Source organism: Plenodomus lingam (assembly GCF_022343315.1).
Source record: "Plenodomus lingam strain CAN1 chromosome Unknown contig_23, whole genome shotgun sequence".
Lineage (NCBI taxonomy): Eukaryota > Fungi > Ascomycota > Dothideomycetes > Pleosporales > Leptosphaeriaceae > Plenodomus > Plenodomus lingam.
The window spans coordinates 1,561,232-1,582,192 of NW_027093940.1; the positions used below are offsets into that span (position 1 = coordinate 1,561,232).

At 53.1% G+C, this 20,961-nt stretch overlaps 8 protein-coding genes across 8 annotated transcripts; 3 read left to right on the forward strand and 5 right to left on the reverse strand.

Annotated features, from left to right (window-relative positions):
• Window positions 1-2,174: 2,174 nt before the first annotated feature.
• Window positions 2,175-3,551, reverse strand: IAQ61_006272 (uncharacterized protein; the record flags this gene model as incomplete). The annotated part of the gene is made up of 1 exon (XM_003835652.1): window positions 2,175-3,551. One exon carries the CDS (start codon window positions 3,549-3,551, stop codon window positions 2,175-2,177), a length of 1,377 nt encoding a protein of 458 aa, XP_003835700.1.
• A 624-nt stretch (window positions 3,552-4,175) lies between these two features.
• IAQ61_006273 (uncharacterized protein) lies at window positions 4,176-5,553 on the forward strand (the record flags this gene model as incomplete). Its single annotated transcript, XM_003835651.1, has 2 exons — window positions 4,176-4,457; window positions 4,594-5,553. 2 exons carry the CDS (start codon window positions 4,176-4,178, stop codon window positions 5,551-5,553), a joined length of 1,242 nt encoding a protein of 413 aa, XP_003835699.1.
• Window positions 5,554-5,729: 176 nt separating this feature from the next.
• IAQ61_006274 (uncharacterized protein) lies at window positions 5,730-8,942 on the reverse strand. Its single transcript, XM_066097118.1, has 3 exons — window positions 8,411-8,942; window positions 7,127-8,343; window positions 5,730-7,077 (listed from the first exon to the last, which is right to left on the reverse strand). The coding sequence occupies exons 1-3, from the start codon at window positions 8,583-8,585 to the stop codon at window positions 5,836-5,838; spliced, it is 2,634 nt and encodes an 877-aa protein (XP_065953110.1). The 5' UTR covers window positions 8,586-8,942; the 3' UTR covers window positions 5,730-5,835.
• A 500-nt stretch (window positions 8,943-9,442) lies between these two features.
• On the forward strand, window positions 9,443-10,562 carry IAQ61_006275 (uncharacterized protein; the record flags this gene model as incomplete). Its single annotated transcript, XM_066097119.1, has 2 exons — window positions 9,443-9,454; window positions 9,717-10,562. The coding sequence occupies 2 exons, from the start codon at window positions 9,443-9,445 to the stop codon at window positions 10,560-10,562; spliced, it is 858 nt and encodes a 285-aa protein (XP_065953111.1).
• A 116-nt stretch (window positions 10,563-10,678) lies between these two features.
• Window positions 10,679-11,735, reverse strand: IAQ61_006276 (uncharacterized protein; the record flags this gene model as incomplete). The annotated part of the gene is made up of 2 exons (XM_003835648.1): window positions 10,679-11,271; window positions 11,327-11,735. The coding sequence occupies 2 exons, from the start codon at window positions 11,733-11,735 to the stop codon at window positions 10,679-10,681; spliced, it is 1,002 nt and encodes a 333-aa protein (XP_003835696.1).
• A 1,255-nt stretch (window positions 11,736-12,990) lies between these two features.
• IAQ61_006277 (uncharacterized protein) lies at window positions 12,991-13,686 on the reverse strand (the record flags this gene model as incomplete). The annotated part of the gene is made up of 1 exon (XM_003835647.2): window positions 12,991-13,686. The coding sequence occupies one exon, from the start codon at window positions 13,684-13,686 to the stop codon at window positions 12,991-12,993; it is 696 nt and encodes a 231-aa protein (XP_003835695.2).
• Window positions 13,687-14,580: 894 nt separating this feature from the next.
• IAQ61_006278 (uncharacterized protein) lies at window positions 14,581-16,973 on the forward strand (the record flags this gene model as incomplete). The annotated part of the gene is made up of 2 exons (XM_066097120.1): window positions 14,581-15,212; window positions 15,476-16,973. The coding sequence occupies 2 exons, from the start codon at window positions 14,581-14,583 to the stop codon at window positions 16,971-16,973; spliced, it is 2,130 nt and encodes a 709-aa protein (XP_065953112.1).
• Window positions 16,974-17,141: 168 nt separating this feature from the next.
• On the reverse strand, window positions 17,142-20,912 carry IAQ61_006279 (uncharacterized protein; the record flags this gene model as incomplete). Its single annotated transcript, XM_003835645.1, has 3 exons — window positions 17,142-17,351; window positions 17,407-20,660; window positions 20,777-20,912. 3 exons carry the CDS (start codon window positions 20,910-20,912, stop codon window positions 17,142-17,144), a joined length of 3,600 nt encoding a protein of 1,199 aa, XP_003835693.1.
• Window positions 20,913-20,961: the final 49 nt, after the last annotated feature.

Here is a 20,961-nt window from a genome sequence, read left to right on the forward strand (position 1 = left end):
TTCTTAGTTCTCTCTCTCTCTGGCTCTCTCTCCCCCTCTCTCTCTCTTTTCAAGCCTCCGTTATCACTAGTTCATTTTTGTGACCACGAGTGAGTACGTCATCGCTGCGCAGTCTTTCTTTTGCGGTAGTCATGCTGCGAATCAGCCCCAGAACGCACAACCCTATTTGGTTCCATCTGGTTCGTGATGGCATCAGACTCCCGCCTCACCTACCCAAGTGAGTGTTTTACAGTGAAGTCATCAGCCATCAGCCATTAGCCATCAGCCATCAGACATCGGCCATGGTTCCCTCCCCTCTCCACACGCTCGGTGGACTTGCGCAGGTGAGTGGGGTCGGCGATCTGTTGCGCTAACGAAGCTTCTGGTGCTAGAGGATGGAACAAAGTGGATCTCGCAACAGCAAACGGTGACCGATCCCGCTCCGGCCTGCCAGCGAGGTGGAGTCTAGGCACAAGCATATGTACTATCGCTACTGTGGAGTGTGGTGGGTAGACATGGTTCGGCAAGCTGATGCGGGAAAGCGGAGCAAGATCCAGACAGCTTCCGTACAGTTTTCGTCACGATCTTCCTATGCGACCCCGCGCCGCTCTGAAAGTGAAGAGTCATCGGCTATTTGCGCACAATCATTGGGGGGCCTTGAAATCTTTTTTTTTCTCTCTTCTCTCTTCTCCTCCTTTTCATGTGCTTGGAAGCGGCAAGTGGAGTCGGTGAGCAAGGAGGAATTTTCGCTTCAAGTGTGGTGTCGGAGGAATTCCAAGATGATTCTGCTTCTGGTAGGTGGAAGATGGACGTGCGAGTCTGCGGCCGGAGACCCTTCCAACGGGCTACCTGTTTGGGCGAAGCAGCGGCCAAGTGACGGCGCATCCGGGCAGCTCCTTGTGGAAATCTCTCTTCCAGATGAGCTGCGCTCGGTATATTGGCCGATTGAGGGTGAAGGGGAGTCTGGACTGGACTCTGGCACGCTCGGACCGTATTTTTCCGTCGCGAGTTGTCCCGTCGCGACGAGTACGGTACCTACCGGTACCTACCTATGAGGATGGCAACAATACATAGTACATGCCTACCAGTATATACCGGTAGATATCCCTCCGCATACACAATACGCTCTGATGGAGATTCGCTACAGTCGAGGCGCCAGCGGGTCCATGGCGACATGTCTCACGGCAGATGTTTCCGTTGGCTGGTCCAAGGTAGGTAGATGGACAGGTACCTATGGTACGGTACATGTACTCTACAGTGTATGTGAGCTAGAGTACAGCGTTTGGCTCGCTCGTTTGTTGGGTCCGGGTATAGTATATTGTTTGATCTTTGGATGCAATGCAAGGACAGCTAAGACTTGGCTCAGACATCTCTAGAGTATCTAGCGGTGAGTGTCGTGGTGAGCAGCAGCCAATAGGCAAGCCATCTGCCATTCAATGCAGCGGCAGCGTACTAGAGCATTGTACTGTGTGACACCACGGGCGACGGCATGCACTGTCGATCCGTCTGCTCTCTCGACCCTGCCCTGGCATGCCTACTACATGCACCACCACGACGGTCGACCTGTAATCTGCTTTGATAATAACCTGATACAAGAAGGAGGGACAGAGACAGAGAGTGGAAGAGAGGAAGAGAGGAAGAGATGGCTTGCGATCGTATTGTTGCATCAATATCACCTGGGATCCGTACGTAGTAGCGCTTAGAGCAGAAATGGTGGGGGGCCCGGGGGAGACGCCTTTTCTCGCTTCTCGCTTCTTCGTATCCTGATAGGCTGATCAAAGGCTATGTGTGTGTATGTGTGTGAGTCCATGTGTGTTGTGTATGTGTGTGAGTCCATGTGTGTGTGTATGTGTGTGAGTCCATGTGTGTGTGTATGTGTGTGAGTCCATGTGTGTGTGTATGTGTGTGAGTCCATGTGTGTGGCTTGTAATGTCCAATGGTCAGGTGTCCACGTGGGGGAGGCGGGCAAGTGCGAGGAGTCACACTTTGCAACCGCCGATGGGGCCTTCTTTTCTTGGAACACTCACTCCTCACCTAGCTAACCCTTTCTCTCTCTCTCTCTCTCTCTCTCTCTCTCTCTCGTTAGTGAGGCTTTCGTCCAGATGTTTCGACGCAAGCCCGTGTCTTGTCTCATCACCCGCTTTGCTCGGACTCTCCCATGTCATGTATTTGCTAATCGTTCTCATTTCTGTCCGCTACAAGGTCCAATAATGTTCCCAATTGAACTTGATGGCCTCGTTCCCCCACGCCATCCACCCCTCCACGACATACCTCGCAAACACCTCGAGCGCACTATATTCCCCAGACACCAATCCAAACCCCTCCAACAAGCCCTTCAAACAAGGCTTCCTCGAATGCACATCAGGCACAGCCGCTATCACCCTCCGTCTCACCACAGCCGCATGCCTTATCCTCGTCCATGAATTGGGCGCCGCCCGTCCCAGCAGCAGTACTTCATACGGCTTTCTCATCCCATTGTCAATGTCAAACATGGCCTCACCCTGCCTCGTAGTCTTGATCCAAATCCACTCTTCGATTAGCCCAACGTTCCATCTCTCAAACAATCCTCCAGGCCCCAGCACATGACGACGAAGAGACTCCTTGTTGGTGATCCATAGGCCCACGAGCCCATTATGCTCCAGGTAGGTATCCATGTCCATTTTCAAAAGCATCTTCTTCAAAAAGGGTATGCCGCCCACTTGCTCGTACGCGCCCTTGCGCTTGGCCGAGCGATTGGGCCATGGCGGGTCGACGAGTACGAGGTCAAAGTGGCGCGGCAGATTGTACTCATCCGTCAACCGGCGGAACGATGTGCGAAAGGCGTCCGAGTGCGTCGAGTCGCTGAGGAAGAAAGTGGAGTGGGGTGGGATTGTGAAACGGTAGGCTTTGGTCTGGTCATGGCCAGGATCGTACACACTCAGCTCCAAGGGCTTGTCTTCTGGGTTGTGAAAGGTAGGTGTCCATGGCTCTGTTACCTCGTCCTCCATGTCGGATCCAGTGCTTTGTGCCCCATGGGAGGCCTCACGTGCAGCGCGGTACGACATGTACCAATGTGGCTGTGACACGATCGGTGTGGCCGTTGATTCGGATCCACATGTCGCACCGAGAGAGGCCATCATCTGATGCAGGTCAAAGGCAATGTCGCCGCCCTTGCTTTCCTTCCATGCTGCCCATTCTCGCAGTCGGCACTCGAGTTCCTTTTCGGGGTCGTCCATGTCCATCTGGTCTTTCCCGCGTGATGGCACTTGGGTCAGTAGTCTACGTGGCGCACACCATGGGCCTGAGACGTGGGCATGAATGTGGGTCAGTGCGTGTTCAATCGTGGGCTTGTACTCTGCATGTAGCGCCGTGGTCGCGTCCTGGTTGGTCTTGGGTTGGGTCCTTTGGTTCCTAGCACGATGATCCTCTTGAATTTCAATCGGCGAGTCCAAGGGTGTGGTGGAAAGTAGAGTGTCAGAGCGTGCTTGGGCAACGGCAATCGATCTCGGTATGTCGAGAAGTATGATGTCGCCTTCTGCGTTTTGATAGATGATAGGGGATGTCGGTGACGACTGTGTCTGTAGAGGAGGCATGGTGGCAAGAGGTGAAAGTGACAAGAAAGGTGAGGTGGACGGTAAGTAGATAGACTGCATACAAGAAAAGTTCAAAGCAGAAGTGAGGGTGAGAAAAACGGTCGCCTACCGTACCGGTACCGTACCTGGGATGGATGGATGGATCACGTTGAGCGCAAATACTCTGTCTCCTCTTCCTTCAAGAGAGGGCGCTGTCGCTCGACTAAAGCAACAGACTGTGTCACTTCAACAGACAAAATCGCACTGCAAGTGTTAATGTTTGTTGCCCAAGGCCAGTTAATGTTGCTGCTTAGTACCGTACATGTGGAGGCTGTTGGCTTAGGCAAATGGCGAGGCTGGAAAAGTTTCCGCTTACAATCGGACAAGCCAGGAGATAGCCGTGCCCTGCAGCCTCGGCCCATGACGTTAACCACAGCCTAACATACTCTACTGCCGGCACTGGCTGAAAGGATGCATTCTGGACTCTGGGGGAGGCGGAGGGAGGACAGCCACACACAACCACCGCTTTTCTCAGCACGCACTGAAGCACTCGACCTCTGCACAGCCATAATCCTAATCATATCCGCCATCCTCATGTCGGCGTAGACAAGACACATTGCAGCCAGAACTCACCACGCACGGGACATGTCCATGCGTCTCCGCAATGATGAAGACATCACCACTACCACCACCTCGACTATCATGACCACGACAGCCGCGCAAACACCACGCGCAAACAACATTCCCACAGAACAGCATACGCCCTCCCCATCTGTGGACCATGACACCATCGTACCGGCCATGGGAGGGAAGGAGAAGGAGCGAGTTGATGTGGGGAGCCGGCACACGGACACCAACAGGGCAGACAAGAAGAGCACCGAGTATCTGATCAAGAGTGGGCTGGCAGGAGGTTTCGCTGGGTGCGCTGTATGTCTTTCTCACGCCCCTGTACATACACTCACATCTCCATCCTTTTGGATTCTTCTATGAAGGCCCCCCTCTCATTTTTATGACAAAAAAAATACACACACAAAACTAACAGTAAACCCTCGAAACATGACAGGCCAAAACAGTCGTCGGTCCCCTCGATCGCGTCAAAATCCTCTTCCAAACTCGCAACCCCCAATTCGCAAAATACGCTGGTTCCTGGTCCGGCTTCCACATTGCAATCCGCGACATCTATGCCTCCGCCGGTTTCGCAGGTCTCTTCAAGGGGCACTCAGCAACCCTACTCCGTATCTTCCCATACGCCGGTATCAAATTCCTTGCGTACGAGCAAATCCGCGCACGCGTCATCAAAAAAAAGTCGCAGGAGACTCCTGCCCGCCGCTTCATCAGCGGCAGCTTGGCAGGCATGATGAGTGTTTTCCTCACCTACCCGCTCGAAGTCATAAGAGTCCGACTAGCCTTTGAAACCCAAGCAGACCAGCGCAGCGGCCTGAGTTCGATAATGCGGAAAATATACGCAGAGCGCCCACCGCCCGTTGCCCACCATCATCCTTCCAACCCCGTAGCCGCGACCGCAGTCCAGGTTGTGGAAAAAGTGACGCCGAGAAGCGGACTCCCCAACTTCTTCCGCGGCTTCACGCCCACACTACTAGGCATGATTCCTTATGCAGGCGCCTCCTTTCTCGCCCACGATACCATGAGCGACGTCATGCGCTGGCCTCGCCTAGCCCCGTACACCACCCTTCCCAACACCTCGCGGGAGGAGTCCCTGACCACGAGCCACAAGCCCGCCCAACTTCGTTACTGGGCCGAACTCACCACCGGCGGAATAGCAGGCTTCGTCTCGCAAACCGTCTCCTACCCTCTCGAAGTGATACGAAGAAGGATGCAGGTGGGTGGTGTGGTCGGTGATGGCCATAGGCTGGGCATGGGCGAGGTGGTGGGGAGAATCTACTTGGAGAGGGGTTACAAGGGGTTCTTCGTCGGCTTGACGATTGGCTATGTCAAGGTGGTGCCCATGGCTGCCGTGAGCTTTTATGCGTATGAGCGGGGGAAATATTACTTGGGTATTTGATGGGGGGTTTTGCGGGGGCCATGCACAAGAAGCGGGCGTTTCGGGAGTCGAGAAATGTGCATACTGATGCGAGCAAGGCACGCGGCATGTGTCTGGCCATATTGTCTGGGGTGCATAGCCAGTCGTATACATATATGTATATATAGTCACGAAGAGCAATAGCAGACATTTACCTGCCAAGGATCATTCCCTTTTTATCAACTTCCTATTCCATCATCTTCCATTGCTGACCTGCATGGACAATCCATGCTACCAGACTGACTGGCTGAAAATGGACCCTTTCTACTTGATAGTCTGCACCAACTCGCGATACATCTTCTTGAGATCCTGAACATCGCCCTCCAACTCCTCCACCCGCTCCGTCTTCTCCCCCAACATCTCCAGCGTAGTCTGGTAGCGAACCTCCATCTCACCAAGCCTCTTCTCCAGCTCTCCCACCTTCTCATCCTGCTTGCGCTTCTCCTCAACCTCACGCATCAACCTCACCACCTCTTCCCGCGCCTCGTCCCTCTGCGCAGCCAGCCGTTGTAATTCTTCCTTGGAGGTTGCCTTTTCAGACTCCAAGCGTCGCACCGCAGCGCTCATGCGCTCCACCAGTTGAACAGACGGCCCTGCGCCAACCGTGGACACGGATATCATGTCGTTGATCGTTCGGTGCGGACTTGACATGTTTTCAAATGCGTCTTCGTGGTCCATTGCATGGATAGAGGGTGCATCCATGGTTGCGCCTGTCACCGAGCTGCCTCCACCATTTCCATTCATATACGATACCATACTCGACGGGATCGAGTCCTGTCGTGACAACGTCCCAAGCTCTGGTGTTCGAGCTTTGGCTCCACCCGACTTTTGTCGCGTCGCCGTTGGTCGTCGAGCAGCCTCCTCAAACATGCGGTCCATGGGAGTCAGCGGCATCTCTGAACCCCTTGATACAGCGCGACGATTGTAGATTCCGATTCCCATGGGGTCAGGCGAGTGTCGCCGTTGTGACGTGGACGGCGAGTCCGCACGCAAGTGATTGTTTTCACCAAGCAGTGGAACCATGTGCATCTCTTGTTTCCACTTGATCTTCTCGTCTTCCAGTTTTTGCTGCAACTCTGCCTCCCAGACCTTCCTCTCGCGTTCTAATTCGGTTCGTGCTTCCTGCGCAGCCACTTCTGCTTGACTTAATCTCGCCTGCAGTTTCTGCGCCGCGGACGTTTGCTCTGCAAGACTATGTTCAAATGCCCGGGCACGCTCATTGATCGTCTCGAGTTCGTCTTCTAGCCTCCTAGCTTTGGAGTTGACTTCTCTCGCTTTACGACGCACGTCCGATTCACGTTTCGCGATCTCATCGCGGTCTTTTTCTAGCGCTGCAACACGCGAAGTCAGGGTGGTTTCAATACCTTGCCAGTTCTCCGATGCGAGTGAGTATTGTGTTTGTAGAGTTTCAATCTGCCGAAGTAATTTGGCTTGAGAATCGCCAGTGGCTGATGATGTGGCTTCCTCGGTTCGACTACGAAGAAGTTCGAGTTTGGTTTCGAGATTCTACATGGCCTGTCAGCACTGCTTCCCCAGCGGCATCTGAGGAACATACGGTAATCTCGCCGCGCAGCTCAAGTTCGACGAGCTTTGCCTTTTCTTGTTGGCTTTTCGCCTCGTCCCGAGCTGCCTGCGTTTCTCGTTTTGCACGGTCTTCGGCGAGTTTCTTCTCGATACGAAGGTTTTCAAAGTCGTCCTTTAAAGACGCCGTTGCCCTCTTCTCAGCCTCCAATGCTCCCGTCTGTGCCCTTTTTTCGGCATCCTCAGCGCGTGAGAGCGCTTCGTTGAGTTGTTTGCGAAGCTCGGAAATGGTCAGGCCAGCTTCCTCGCGCTCAGCTCTGATCAGCTCGATGTCTTTCTCGATCTTGCTAACAATCTTGAGCTTATCTTGCGCCGCCCTCTCAGCAGCTTCAGCCCGCTTGGCCCTTTCTGCTTGTTCTGTGATGCTCTTCTCTGCTTTGGTCAAGCGCTGTTTCAGGGTCGTGATGTCCTTTTCTTGCTCCTGTGCTTTGGTGCGCATTTTCTTGATTGTCGCAAGATGCTTCATCTCGGTTTTTGACAGCTTCTGGCCTTCCTCCATGAGAGCAGCGATTTGCGCATCCTTTTCTGCCAACTGCTTGCCCTCTGATGTTATCTCTCCATTTGTGATCATTGCTTTCGAAGAAGAGGCTAGTTGCTGCGAAAGATAGGTGAGCTTTGATTGCAGAGCATCAATTCGCTCTAGGTGACCGTTTACTTCCTCACGACTGTCGATGACTGCCTGCTCGTAAGTCTTTTGCAGGAGGACCAGCTCAGCCTCGACTTCTTCAGGGTCTCGTGTTGATGGCGCAAGGGTGGCTACATCAATGGAGGGCTGCGAGGGACTGCTTTCGAGTGATTGGCGTAGAGTATCTGCTTCTGGAGCGACAATGGACGGTATAGACGTGGTCTGTGGCGAGAGTACTGTTGGCAACGGGATGACGGGCGCAGTTGTTTCTGTAGAGGTCCACGGGATAGCATGGTCCTTTGCATCGTTTACATTCTTGCTGTCCTCGGCCTGCGCCGTCGATGCGCCGTCGGTCACCGGTTCCGAGCCTGCTTTTGAGTCTATACTCGTTCTTGATGTGTCGACAACCGCAGCTACTGCTTGGTTTCGCAGCGCTGGACTTGCCGGCCGCGACCCAAAGTCTGACGAGGCTCGTCCCTCTGCCTTGTCTGCTCCCTTGTTCACGGCCTTGGCCAGGCGATCTTGTAGTCGAGAGTTGGGCCGGCTTCGAGAGGTATTCCGCGCTGCTGCCTACAGTCAGCCCCCCTACACCTGTAGTGCTTGTACGCATGGTTGATTCTGCAAGCAACCCACCTGGCTCAGCTGCCAACTTGCTTTCTCCAGGCGCAGTCTCGCCGCCCGCTTCTTGCTTGGTAGCGGTCTCAGCTGCCCGCAGCCTCGCACTTGCCTGGTCATCTTCAGCCAAGATGGTGTCAAGACGGGACTCGAGGCCTGATATGGCACTGTTCCACCAGCCTTTGCCGCTCATTTTGGGGCCCCACCCGAGCCGCTTATGCTGTCTCAATGGCTTCCTGCCCTGTTCAACTTGAGCGCTTCTCAAGATCGCTGTGGGCTTGAGTCGATCCGGGATATATTCATGGCCCACTCGCGCATGTGGTGGGCTTTGGTATGGCGTGGTGGGCTTAGCTATGGCGGCTGGTGACAAGTGGTGACATGAGACTTGGCTTCAGCGGGCTGCGCGGAGCGACCTTTGTACTTTTGAGATGATGCACCTTTTAGACTCTTAGGTCTTTGAAACACATTGATCATCTAGCAATCGTCTGCTCACTGTTTCAAGTAGCAAGGGAGAGGTAAGCGTACATCGGATGCTTTCTTAACAGTCGTCGTGGCCTCAGGACAGCCACGCAAGCGCATCAGCCATTCACGCGCCGAATTGCGAAGGTCCGAGCGCCTGACGCAACTCTTGGTGCGTTGTGGCTTGTGGGGTACGGTACCGTAAGATATATTTCGTGATTTGGTAATAGGTAATATCTTAAAATAGCCTCTAGCTGACTACTTACCAAGTGAATAGGATACGCTGCGATAGGAGATACAATACAGCCGTGACCCTACAAAATACACCATCTACTTACATATACCATGGTATATTCGTAGACCCTGATCGCCTTACCTACATGTCCTTACTCCCAGCCCGCAATCGATCATCTGGTCATCTTGCAGCCCATCTCACCATGGTTACTCGACTCGGACTAGCATCTACCTAGACGTCTAGCGCGTTCCGTGACTTTTTTCCGTGACGACGTGACTTCAATTTGTGCATGTATTCATCTGTTGCATGTGGGCCATTTCCAGCTAATCCGCGGTATATTCATGAAGTCGCTCAGGATGCCTTTAGCAGTAAGTCACGTGCTTCCATCTTTGTCAACGTAGGTATCCTGGGTAGGATCACCTGCAGCATCTCTGCCAATCACCTACTTTCGAGTATCCTATCCCCATCCTTGAATTTGCACAAGCAACTTACAGAAACTATCTCTTGGACGCCTTCTCGTCTTACCGTGCCCTCTTCCCGCTTGAATGCCTGCGTTTATTCATACTTTCGCCCCATACCCAAAACCATGTCCAACCTCTCCAACTTGCTCACCATTCACCTGCTTCCCAGGCAGTCGGTCAACTCCGCTCCACAGCCTCCCTGTCCCACAACCTTACCCAAGCCCAATCCCTTGTCCGCAAAGCCCACGCTGCCGGCGCCTCGGTCCTCTTCCTCCCCGAAGCATCCGACTACCTTACTACCGGCTCCTCCCTTGGCCTCTGCAAACCCATCACCTCCTCCCCCTTTGTCCGTGGCCTCCAGGACTCGGCGAAGCAATACTCACTCCCCATCAATGTCGGTATTCACGAGCCCGGCACCGACGGACAGAAAGTGAAAAACACGTCGATTTGGATCGATGAAACAGGAGAAATCACACAGCGCTATCAGAAGATTCACATGTTTGACGTAGACATCAACAATGGCCCCCAGCTCAAGGAGTCCAATGGTGTCGAGCCCGGCACCCAGATCCTAGACCCATTTACTACGCCAGTCGGAACATTAGGCCTGCAAATCTGCTTCGATATGCGCTTTCCCGAGCCGGGCATTGCGCTACGACACCGCGGTGCACAGATCATCGCCTACCCCTCCGCCTTCACAACCCCAACCGGCATCGCAGGACACTGGGAGATGCTACTCCGCGGCCGTGCGCTCGAGACGCAGACTTATATTATCGCGGCGGCCCAGGTGGGCATTCATGATGACGAGGGAAAGCGGAGGAGCTACGGTCATAGCATGATTGTGGATCCGTGGGGAAAGGTGATAGCCGAGCTGGGCGGAGACGACAAAGGGGAAGGAGCAAAGTGGGATGACGAGGGTGAGATTGCGGTTGCAGAGATTGACTTGGAGTATGTGGACAAGGTCAGGGGGCAGATTCCATTGAAGAGGCGAACGGATGTCTATGCTGAGCTTGTTTAAAGGGACTGGTCTCGTCACACTTGAACTGCGAATAGCATGAGACTCGGTGATTGATTCCAGCTTCCATAATCAATAGAGATCAAAGAGAGACTCCTGCTAGCAGGAAGACTCACTGCCTAGCTTTCCTTTTCTGTCTGACAATTCTCCTCGTCCAAATTAAATCCCTGTAGTAAGACGGCCTTGCCCTCAAGATCAAGATAGGCAAGCGAGTGCTCTTTTGCATCTGTGCACATTTCAATCCTTGTCCTCACCACCTCAGATGGACACCCAAGCTTCTCTGCCAAAGTCTCCAATAGCGTCGTGAACAGACTCTTTCCCCTCTGCCCACCATCCCAGTGCGGCCCATGTGTCCTCGGCGGCTCAAACTCCCCCGACTCTGTCCCCGGACATGGCCAGTCCCAGTCCAGGGTCCCGTGATCATGATAGACATTGAGTAGTGTCGTCTCGGCATTTGAGGTGTCGTGGTGAAGTAACATATCGGAGATGAACTCGGGGCCGCAGCTCAGAGCAGCTTCTGCGAAGCAAAACTCCAATTCATTTCTCAGTGAAAGCTGGTAGGCATCCATGGAGCGACCATAGGTGCGCTGATGAATCCAGCCTGAGCCGTGATAGCGCGCTGATAACGTCGCGTGATGGAGGGCGAGATATATCGCTGTCAACGGGTCGCGAGACGAGTTCTTGATATAGGTGAGCCTGGCAGCATGACTGTCTGCACTCATGTTAGTGCTGCTATGCGCCACTACTTATTTTCTCTGTGCACTAACCAAGCGAAGCCAGTTGATACAAGAGCAATAGTCCTGCATTGACTAGCGCAAGGTTGTGTCGTTCCACCGCGAAGCAATTCCTCTCTGAAAAGAAAGCGTCCATGATATCATCCGCGATATCGTATCTCCTTACACACTCTCCCAGCCACTTCAGACTCAACGCACCCTCCTTGCATGGGAAATCTGTCTGCGCATGCCGGAGCTCTCTCTTGATGAGCGCGCCTGTGATCGAGTGCTCATACGTCTTGATCAAACTACAGAGACGGGGGTGGGCGCGGCGAAGCGTTGATATCAAGCTACCGTCTCCAAAGGGGAGGTATTGGATAGTCTTGAGGACAAGCTCTGGTGGTATTCGGGGGGATGTGAGGAAGTGGCGATATGTGGAAGGATGTAGGGTAGCCGTAGCCATGTTGGCTGACTGTGCGGTGAGAACAGTGGTCTAAGAAATGTGTGAAGTTTGTGTGGAACAGATATGAAGGTAGAGAGAGAGGGAGAGAGAGAGAGGGAGAGAGAGGGAGAGAGAGAGAAGTGACTTTGACTTTGGGTAGAGGTATGGAAATGGAGAGGAGTAGAGAGAGCACGGTGCGGGAGTTTTAGGCAGGAGCGGTCTTGTTGTGACTTGTTATAGTTTGGAAGGGGAACAATGGCGAGCTTTGACCTGTACTTGGTGCACATGAAGGCAGCAGGAGCCGTGTCTTGAAGGATCCATTCATTCATCGAGATGATGTGAAGACCATGATGGTTGACAGATTAGTACCATGATGGCGGATCCTGTCCTGCAGATGCTTAACCAGGACAAGGGACGCCAGCATACATCATCGCGTTCATCGCATCTACAGCGGCGAACGAAGGAGTGGTGACTTGTGGATTTGTCTTGTTCATCCCAAGGGGAGTGTTGGTATGCGCGTGGCGGGGAAGCATTGAACTGGCTGGACCGTTTTTGCTTTGGAACGTCTAGGCAGGTACCGGTACCGTCGCTACCGGGACGCTTCTATGGTTGTGCATGCCCTTTTGTTTTTCTTAGCTGCCTACCGCGCCAAGCGAGATTGCGTGATAGCTGAATAGCTACGCCTGTATCCACACCACAGCATGGCAGAAACCAGCAAGGTCTTGGGAGAAGGTGTAGCGTCGGACAAGCAGTGTCAGGGGAAGGGGAAGGGGAAGGTGATGGTTGTCTGGACTCTGGCCTCAAGGTACTCTAGGTACGGTCCCGGTGGTCCCGGTAGTTAACCCCCACCAATGTCATCTCGGCTGGTTTGAGGATCACGTTACTTGTCTTGTGCCATCAGGATAGCCAGGATGTAGCAGTGGCAAATCACATGATACTCACACTACCCGAGCGCATGAGTACTTCATTACGCACTCGACTCACTTACCCCGCACACCCACACCAAGTTGGTCAGTCAGCCGGGGGAAAGGCCTGGCAGTCTGGCCTACTATAGGTACTCCTCCTGGTACTCTACATGTTGAAGGCTAGCCATTCGAACCTGACAATATAGAAACCCCCGAGGCTCGTATCGTGGCACGCATCCATGGGTAATCTTCTACTTGCACGTCCATGCGTAACAACATCTGGGGGTATCATCTACCGGTAACGTCGACATTTCCATCCCGATTCACAGCTGCCAAGGCCCCCTCACAGCCCAGGGCCAAACACAAACTACCTACTCAAGATCAATGCCCTCTCTCTCAGCAGCTTGCACAATAAACTTCCTCGTCTTTGCATCTGCTGCCAGCTCTAGCGGTACATGGCCGTCCTTGTCCTTTTTGCAAAAGTCTGCGCCCTTGGTCAACAACAAGAGGGCGGCATCTCCGTGACCCTCGCTCATGGCGTGGTGCAACGCCGTCATGCCGTCCATGTCGGTAGCATCCAGTGGGCTCTTTGCGTCAAGCAATGCCTTCATCATCGGCACGCTTCCTACAGATGCCGCTCTATGTAATGGCAGCTGCCCACGCTTGTCCTTGATCCGCGCTGATGCTGCTGGCTTCTGGGCCAGCAGCGTGCGTGCGATGTCGAGGTTGATCTTGGAGGCGCAGAAGTGAAGGGCGGTCTGGCCGTTGTTGTTCTTCGCGTTGACATCTGCCTCCTTGCTCAGAAGGAGGTCGACAATCTGCTCTGCCTCTTTCCGTGAACAGGCCATCATCAGTGGCGTCCAGCCTGAGCCATCGGCCACATCTGGGTCGAATGATGGCATCTGCACGAGGATTTGCACAATGGGAACATGGTTGTACGAGACGGCCCAGTGTATGGGGAGACGATCGTCAGGGTCGCGCAGATTGGCGAGCTTGGGATTGGCGGCTAGGAGGGATTCGACTCTGGATACTGGAGGGCGAGTGAGTTCAATGTTTGGAGTATGCATGTAGAGGTAGGAAGCACGTGACACATGGGCTGCCTGTGTCGCATTCGCATAGACTCAGACTTACTCTGACCCTCGCGACAGGCCTCGTGAATGGCATACTTGGCCTTGTACTCCTCCATCGTGTGCTAACCAAGCGTCTTCAGGCGATCCTTGAGTGCTCACAGAAACCCAGCTGAAGCTGCACAGTAGGTACTCTACTCTACGGTAAGCCGCCATGTTCTTCTCCGTTACCTAAAGGCCCCGCCGCGGTACACACCCGATTGGTCAACCAATGACGTCGCCAATGGTTCCCTGCCATCTTGCCCGTTGCCTGCTCTCTTCGTACACTGACACTGACACTGACACTGCCACTGCCACTGCCAGCCACAGGACATACATACTACTACCAGTCCCTGCCTGTACTTTCACACTACTGTACTATCTACCGGCATCGGTGTAAGATCACGGCAGCAGCTGATCTCGGACTGCTTCCAACCGAATGTGGCCTCTTGGGGAATCTTCGGCTGTGATGCTCGGTCGAACCGAACAGCACAGCACAGCACAGTACGACTTTCCCCACATTACATCATCCAGTCGCCTCCCTGCTCGACCACAAAGGCTCCATCGTGGATCGTGGTTGCTGCCGAGTCAAGATGCGGGGAATGATTAGGCATGACGGGTACATTGGTTTGCATCTCGTGACAAGATCGTCTCTCTGAGAGGTGCTACAGTCGGATTACCTCTTATGAAGGAAAGACGGTGTATATAAAGCACGCACATGTCTCGCAAACAAACGTCCTCGATGCATTTCGAGACAGTGTCAAAGGAAAGTAAAAAACATGAGGTACTCGTCAAGCTTTCTCGCCCTCTTCGCTGCCGTGACTCCAACACCCGCTTTCTCACAACGGTATACGAATGAATCAGAAGTGCCGCTCTATGGACAGAGTCCACCTGTGTATCCCTCACGTAGGCCACACACTCCTGCAAATATCCCCCAAAACTCCACAGCCCTCTGACCACAACACCATAGCCTCGGGCAATGGCGCAACGTCCACATCATGGGCAGCCGCATACGCCCGCGCTAAAGCCATTGTATCACAATTGACCCTTGAGGAAAAGTCGAACCTTACACACGGCGTAACAGGACCCTGTGTGGGCCAAACAGGTGCTGTCCCCCGCCTCAATATCCCAGAACTGTGCTTTGCAGACGCACCGGCTGGGGTGCGAGGCCAGGAGTTTGTTTCCGCTTTCCCAGCTGGTATCCACCTCGGCGCAACATTTGATCGTGACTTGATGCTCAAGTATGGACAGGCTCTTGGAAAAGAGTATCGCGGTAAGGGGATTCATGTTGCTCTCGGACCATTCATTGGGCCGATTGGACGAGTGGCTAGGGGTGGGCGTAATTGGGAAGGGCTAGGGGCAGACCCGTATATCAATGGCGTCGGAGGTGGGCTTCTGACGAGGGGCATTCAGGAAGCGGGCGTGATTGCCACACCAAAGGTGAGCACTCCAGGAAATAGGCTAGGACCTCATCCGCTAATGATGGAGTAGCACTGGCTATTGCAAGAGCAGGAATACAGAAGACGGCCGGGCGATGAGGGCGAGGCCATATCATCGAATGTGGATGACCGCACAGCACATGAACTATACGCATGGCCATTCATGGATGCGCTTCGGGAGGGCGCTGGCTCTCTGATGTGTTCGTACCAGAGAGCCAACAACTCTTATGGATGCCAGAATTCGAAACTGCTGAATGGTATTCTGAAGACCGAGTTGGGCTTCGAAGGGTTTGTGGTAAGTAAAACCTGAGGGTTTATCCCGATGCTGCTAATAAACGACGCCAGGTTTCCGACTGGGATGCACAGCATGCCGGCGTTGCTTCTGCCAATGCTGGCCTTGATGTCGTCATGCCAATAGCGAAGTTCTGGGGTGACAATCTCACCGAAGCCGTGACGAACGGCTCAGTTACAACTGAGAGATTGGATGACATGAACACCAGACTCCTGGCAGCGTTCTACTATCTGCACCAAGACCAGGACTTCCCTGAGAATAGTGTATACCCATACAATGTCGAACATCCTATTGTTGACGTACGCGAGGACCATGCTGCCTTGATCAGAGACATTGGAGCAGCTGGTACTGTATTGGTCAAAAACGTCGACAACACCCTACCCTTGAATCATCCACGCTTTTTGAACATTTATGGATACGACGCCGAGGTCAAGGGAACACCGTGGAACAATCCTGCACGCTTTGGAGGTGGTTACGAGGAGAATTGGGGTTGGAACACCCTAAACGGCACTCTGATCACGGCCGGTGGATCTGGCTCCAGCACGCCCCCCTACGTGATCAGCCCTTTCAAAGCAATCCAGGACCGCATAATTGCGGACCGTGGCACCCTTCGATGGGACTTTGATGGTATTAACCCAACAGTCTACGCAAACGCCGATGCATCCCTTGTCTTCATCAACGCCTATGCCTCTGAATCCTTTGACCGAGTCTCCCTCACAGACACCTTTAGCGACCAGCTCATCCGCAATGTCGCGGCCAACTGCTCCAATACCATTGTCGTCATCCACAACGCCGGTATTCGCACAGTCGACGCCTGGATCGACCACCCCAACATCACCGCCGTCCTCTTCGCCGGCGTCCCCGGCCAAGAAAGCGGCCACGCAATCACAGACATCTTGTTCGGCGATGTAAACCCAAGCGGCCGTCTCCCCTTCACCATCGCCAATAAGGAAGAAGACTATGGCATCTTGCTCAACTCTACGGTCGATGACAATAACCGTGCGTTCCCCCAGTCGGACTTCACAGAGGGGCTGTACATTGACTACCGCGCTTTTGACGCGCAAAACATCACTCCCAGGTATGAGTTCGGATATGGATTGTCCTATGCATCATTCCATTATTCCGGCCTTGCCATTACACCACTCGACAATGTAGATACTTCGCCGTATCCCTGCCAGTCTACCCCGATCGTGCAAGGCGGACACCCTCAACTCTGGGATACACTATATACCGTCTTCATTAACGTGACAAACGCCGGTTCTGTGCCTGGCCGCGAAGTCGCACAATTATACCTTGGGATCCCGAATGCGCCGTTGAAGCAACTCAGGGGCTTTGAACGCACAAAGATTTTGCAACCACATGAGAGTGTGGAGGTGGAGTTTAAGCTGCAGAGGCGAGATTTGAGTGTCTGGAATGTAGAGGCCCAGGCATGGGAGTTGCAGAGCGGCAGCTATGGGGTTTGGGTAGGAGCAAGCAGTAGGGATGTTCGGTTGGATGGAGAGATTGTTGTCGACTAAAATGGCACAATTGGTGGTAGGAAACGATTCTGCTTGTAAGAGTGTAAGTCATTAAGAGCAACAAACGTCATACAGTATGACTGGTTGTGATTGAACGACCAACGCTTGTTGAAGAAAGATCAGAACCCTACAAACGCCGATTCATCACACCAAACCACCGTAGCATGGTCATGAGAGCGCCAAAGTTGCAGTGCCATTGGGCTGTCCGTTGAAAACCGTCCCCTTCGATGCTTCGCTAACTTCTTCCGTGCTCGGTGCAATGAGCGTTTTCCCATTCGTTTCTCCATCAGCAGGGTCCTGGTTGGGGGCCTGAAGTCCTTGTCGAACCTTTAGAACGCTGTCCACAATGACAGCGTCGATGCCTTCATTGCGTTGAAGCTTCATCAAATCAGTCATGTGTCCAATACAATGCCACTATGTAGGATGAACTTACCTTTACATTCTCGGGATCATTGTTCAGTGTCCCATAGCTGACACAGACCAATCCGCTCTCCTTGACCACCTTGACCAACCGCGGACACATGACAAGCGGTGTCGCGGCGCTCACGACCCCAAGCAAGTTCCAACGACTCGCAAACCGAATAGCCTCTTGTAGACTGGCGGCACGTACATCGCCCACAGGCGAAGTTCCCGCGTCGGTGAGGAAGAGAACGGGAACAGACGGTTGTTTGAACGACAGCATAAGACATACGTCCGGGTTGAACGAAGAAAAAATGACGTTCCGAGCACCCATCTTGTCGTATACAGTCTGCAGAATGGTGTCAACAAACGAGTTAAGCTCCACGGCATATTGATCCATTTCTTCCTCTTCAGACTCGTGAAGCATGGGGTACTTCATCTCAATATTGAAGCCAACCTTTTCGGGTAGCTTATTGAACATTTGCTCAAGTGTGGCAAATTCTCCTTGAATAGACGAGCCACGGTGATTTCCCTTGAACCCTTTCTTCTTAAAGTCACGCGTATGCTTCATGCGTTCTGTGAGGTCGTTTTGACGATCCGTATGGACGTTGCGCTGGGTGGAATTGTCAACCGAATAGGACCGCAATCTTCTCGTGTTTGTTGGCCTATCGCCATTGCCATTCACGTCACTGGGAACAGGCACAGTCTCCGGTGATCCATTGCGAGAGGATCGCGGCTTTTGATTTTCACCAAGATGAAGAAATTGATCTGCTGTGAGGGTGTGGACCGGCGCATCGATTCCTGTTTCGCTTACCAAGAAGTCGTGGTAGATGACAGGAACAAGATCCTTGGTCAATTGTACGTCAAATTCTACGTATTCTGCGCCCAAGTTGGCAGCGGAGATGAAAGATTGCAAAGTATTTTCTCCCAATTGCAGAGAGGTGCGTGAGGCTGTGTTCTTTCCAAGGCCGCGATGGCCAATGACCATGGTTGATGTAAGCGCCATCTTCTTCCAGTAAGTGTGCTGTTCGGTGACGGACATGTTCGGATGTTGAAAGGGAGTAATGACCAGGAAGTTGAAGTTGACTGCACCAATAACTTCTAGTGTTGAAGCTGCCACGATCGGGACCTTCATGTCACCTTGAAGAGAGATGCGCTTCGAACCAATGCTGGTCTTGATGGTAGACAAGAGAGCGACACCACGTCCTACTACTCGCTCGTGTGATCCAGCATAGGTGGGAACAATGTCGAAGAGGAGTTTCACTTTGCTAATATCGGTTGTGGTGAAGGTAATGGGTTCTGTGGCAATGTTCTCCTGTACGGGAAGATCAATGAAAGTCGGCTCTCCGCTAGCCCCGGAAGCGGTGACGACCAAAGACAATGCCGTATCAAGTTGTGTGGCATGCGCGTCAGCAAGAGGAATATCTTCAAGCTTGACTGCAGGTGTATCCTTCCTAATGTCCATGGAGCCCAGGCTGACCAACACCATAGTCTCTTGCGTCAAGTACCGATGGCCAAAGGTTTTTACAGGCTCGGGAACTTTCTGGACAGCGCTGGGCCCTTCCCGGTTTAGATTCTTCGATCTTCGCTCATCCAGGGATGATTGAGGCGGCGAGCCAGCCCGAGCAACTCTGGTACCTGAGGGAGTTGTGCGTGGCAACTTTGTTGCAGGAGCAAGTTCTGCCAGTTTCTCCGCAATGCCCATATGCCCACGCAGCGCAGCATGTTCTATTGCCGTCCATCCAGAATTATCGGCACGGTGTAGATCAGCCCCTGCAGCAGCTAAAATCTCCACTATGGGAAGATGGTCATCGACGCAAGCGATGAACAGTGGAGTCCATTCAAACGTTTTTTCACATATGTCGACCTGTGCCTTGTTCGTCTTCGAGCCTTCAAGAAGCGCTTTTGCACACTCCGTATAGCCGTACCGTGCAGCCATATGTAGAGCCGTTTCCCCTCCTTCATCTTGATAGTTGACATCGACACCAGCTTCGACGAGCAGTCGCACGATTTCGACAAAATTTGATCGAGTTGCGAGGGCTAATGCAATTCCAGTTTGGGATGTGGCCTTTCTGGCCAAGAGCTTCTCCTGACTCAGCCCAAGCCAATTTTCTGCTTCCAACAACGCTTTCGTTGTGAGTGGGTGTCCTCCAGCCACACTAAGATGAAGCGGCGCATTGCCCTCCGCATCTTGCCAATATGTTGAGTCGATGCCTTGCGAGACATCGAACTGGCCCCACTCTTGCATATGGGCAATGACAACCTGGCAAATGACGACGAAGCCATACTGAGCGGCATAGTGAAGAGGAAGCCTACCATAGGAGTCACGGGATTGCAAAGCCGCTCGCTGACCCGGGCGTAGTTGGTCTAGAAGATGTATGAGAAGGCGCACAGAGTCATCGTTTGCACTCAGCAGTTTGGCTGACTCTTCCTCCGTTGTAGTACACGGACGTGGTAGACGATTTGGTGTCGTTGCCGGCACAATGAAGTTCCTTGCTTCGCTCGAACTTTGAAGAGAGGCTCCCTCGGCACCGAGCGTCTCACCGCTTTTCGAACGACCGATGTTGATGACGAGGCGATGAATACAATTACGCTTGTTGATGTCGTCGTCCTCTTCCAAGGAGATGATATCTTGCAAGAGTCGGTCTATGCACGATTTGGCACGACATGAAATGGCACGTTGTAAGAAGTTCAAAAGGACCTGCTGAAAGGAAGGGCTGACGAGGCCGTTATTGGAGGCGGCTTCTGCCAGTTGTTGGCTGAGGTCGTCGACCTTGTCGTTGCGGATGGCTGTATCCACAACATCAAGCAGACTGGAAGGAAGGTGTAGCGAACGACCCGGCACACGGCCCAAGGATGCGCCGGAATGCGTGGATCCACTGTCATCAAACGTCTTGATGTCACCGAGCCCTGATAGCCATTCATTGACCGACTTCATGTCCTGGTTCAGAGGCAGATTGTGTGCAAAAGGCTTTGGGTTGACCTTTGACGCCAAATAGCGTTCCTGCAAGCATACCATCTGTATCTTTTTATCCAACTTTTTGGTAATCTTGATGAAGCCTCTGCGATTCACCTCTCCGTACCATTGTAGCTTTCGCATTTGGCTTCGCAGCTCCAGCAGTGCCCCCATGAGATCTTGCGCTTCATCTTTGTCGATACCCTCTGGCATCTGCGCCGCTCGCCCATAACGGCCATGCAGTAGTCGCAAACGGCGAGCGGATTCGGCATACTTTCGGTTGTAGAAACTATCAACATCTTCGAGGTTGCGATCGAGGGAAAAAAAGAATTCTGGGGTAGACTGTTAGTCCTCAGGCGGCTGCTACGGCCCGGTAAGGCGACGAGGAGAGCCGGAAAGGGTCCTTCTGGCCAGATAAAGTGTGTGTTGAAATTTTGTTCTTGCTCACCTGCTAGGTCCAGATCTGCACCGTGCCTGGACGCGTCGGCTGCAGTCTTGATGAGTTTCTTTAAGCCTTTGTAGTTGATGTAAAACGAAGCCCATTCAGGGACCTGGTTCCGGGGTAGGTTGTGTCCAAATTTCATTTCGCAATGGGTGGTGTGTAGAGTCCTTTGCCAGGGAATGAAATGGGTA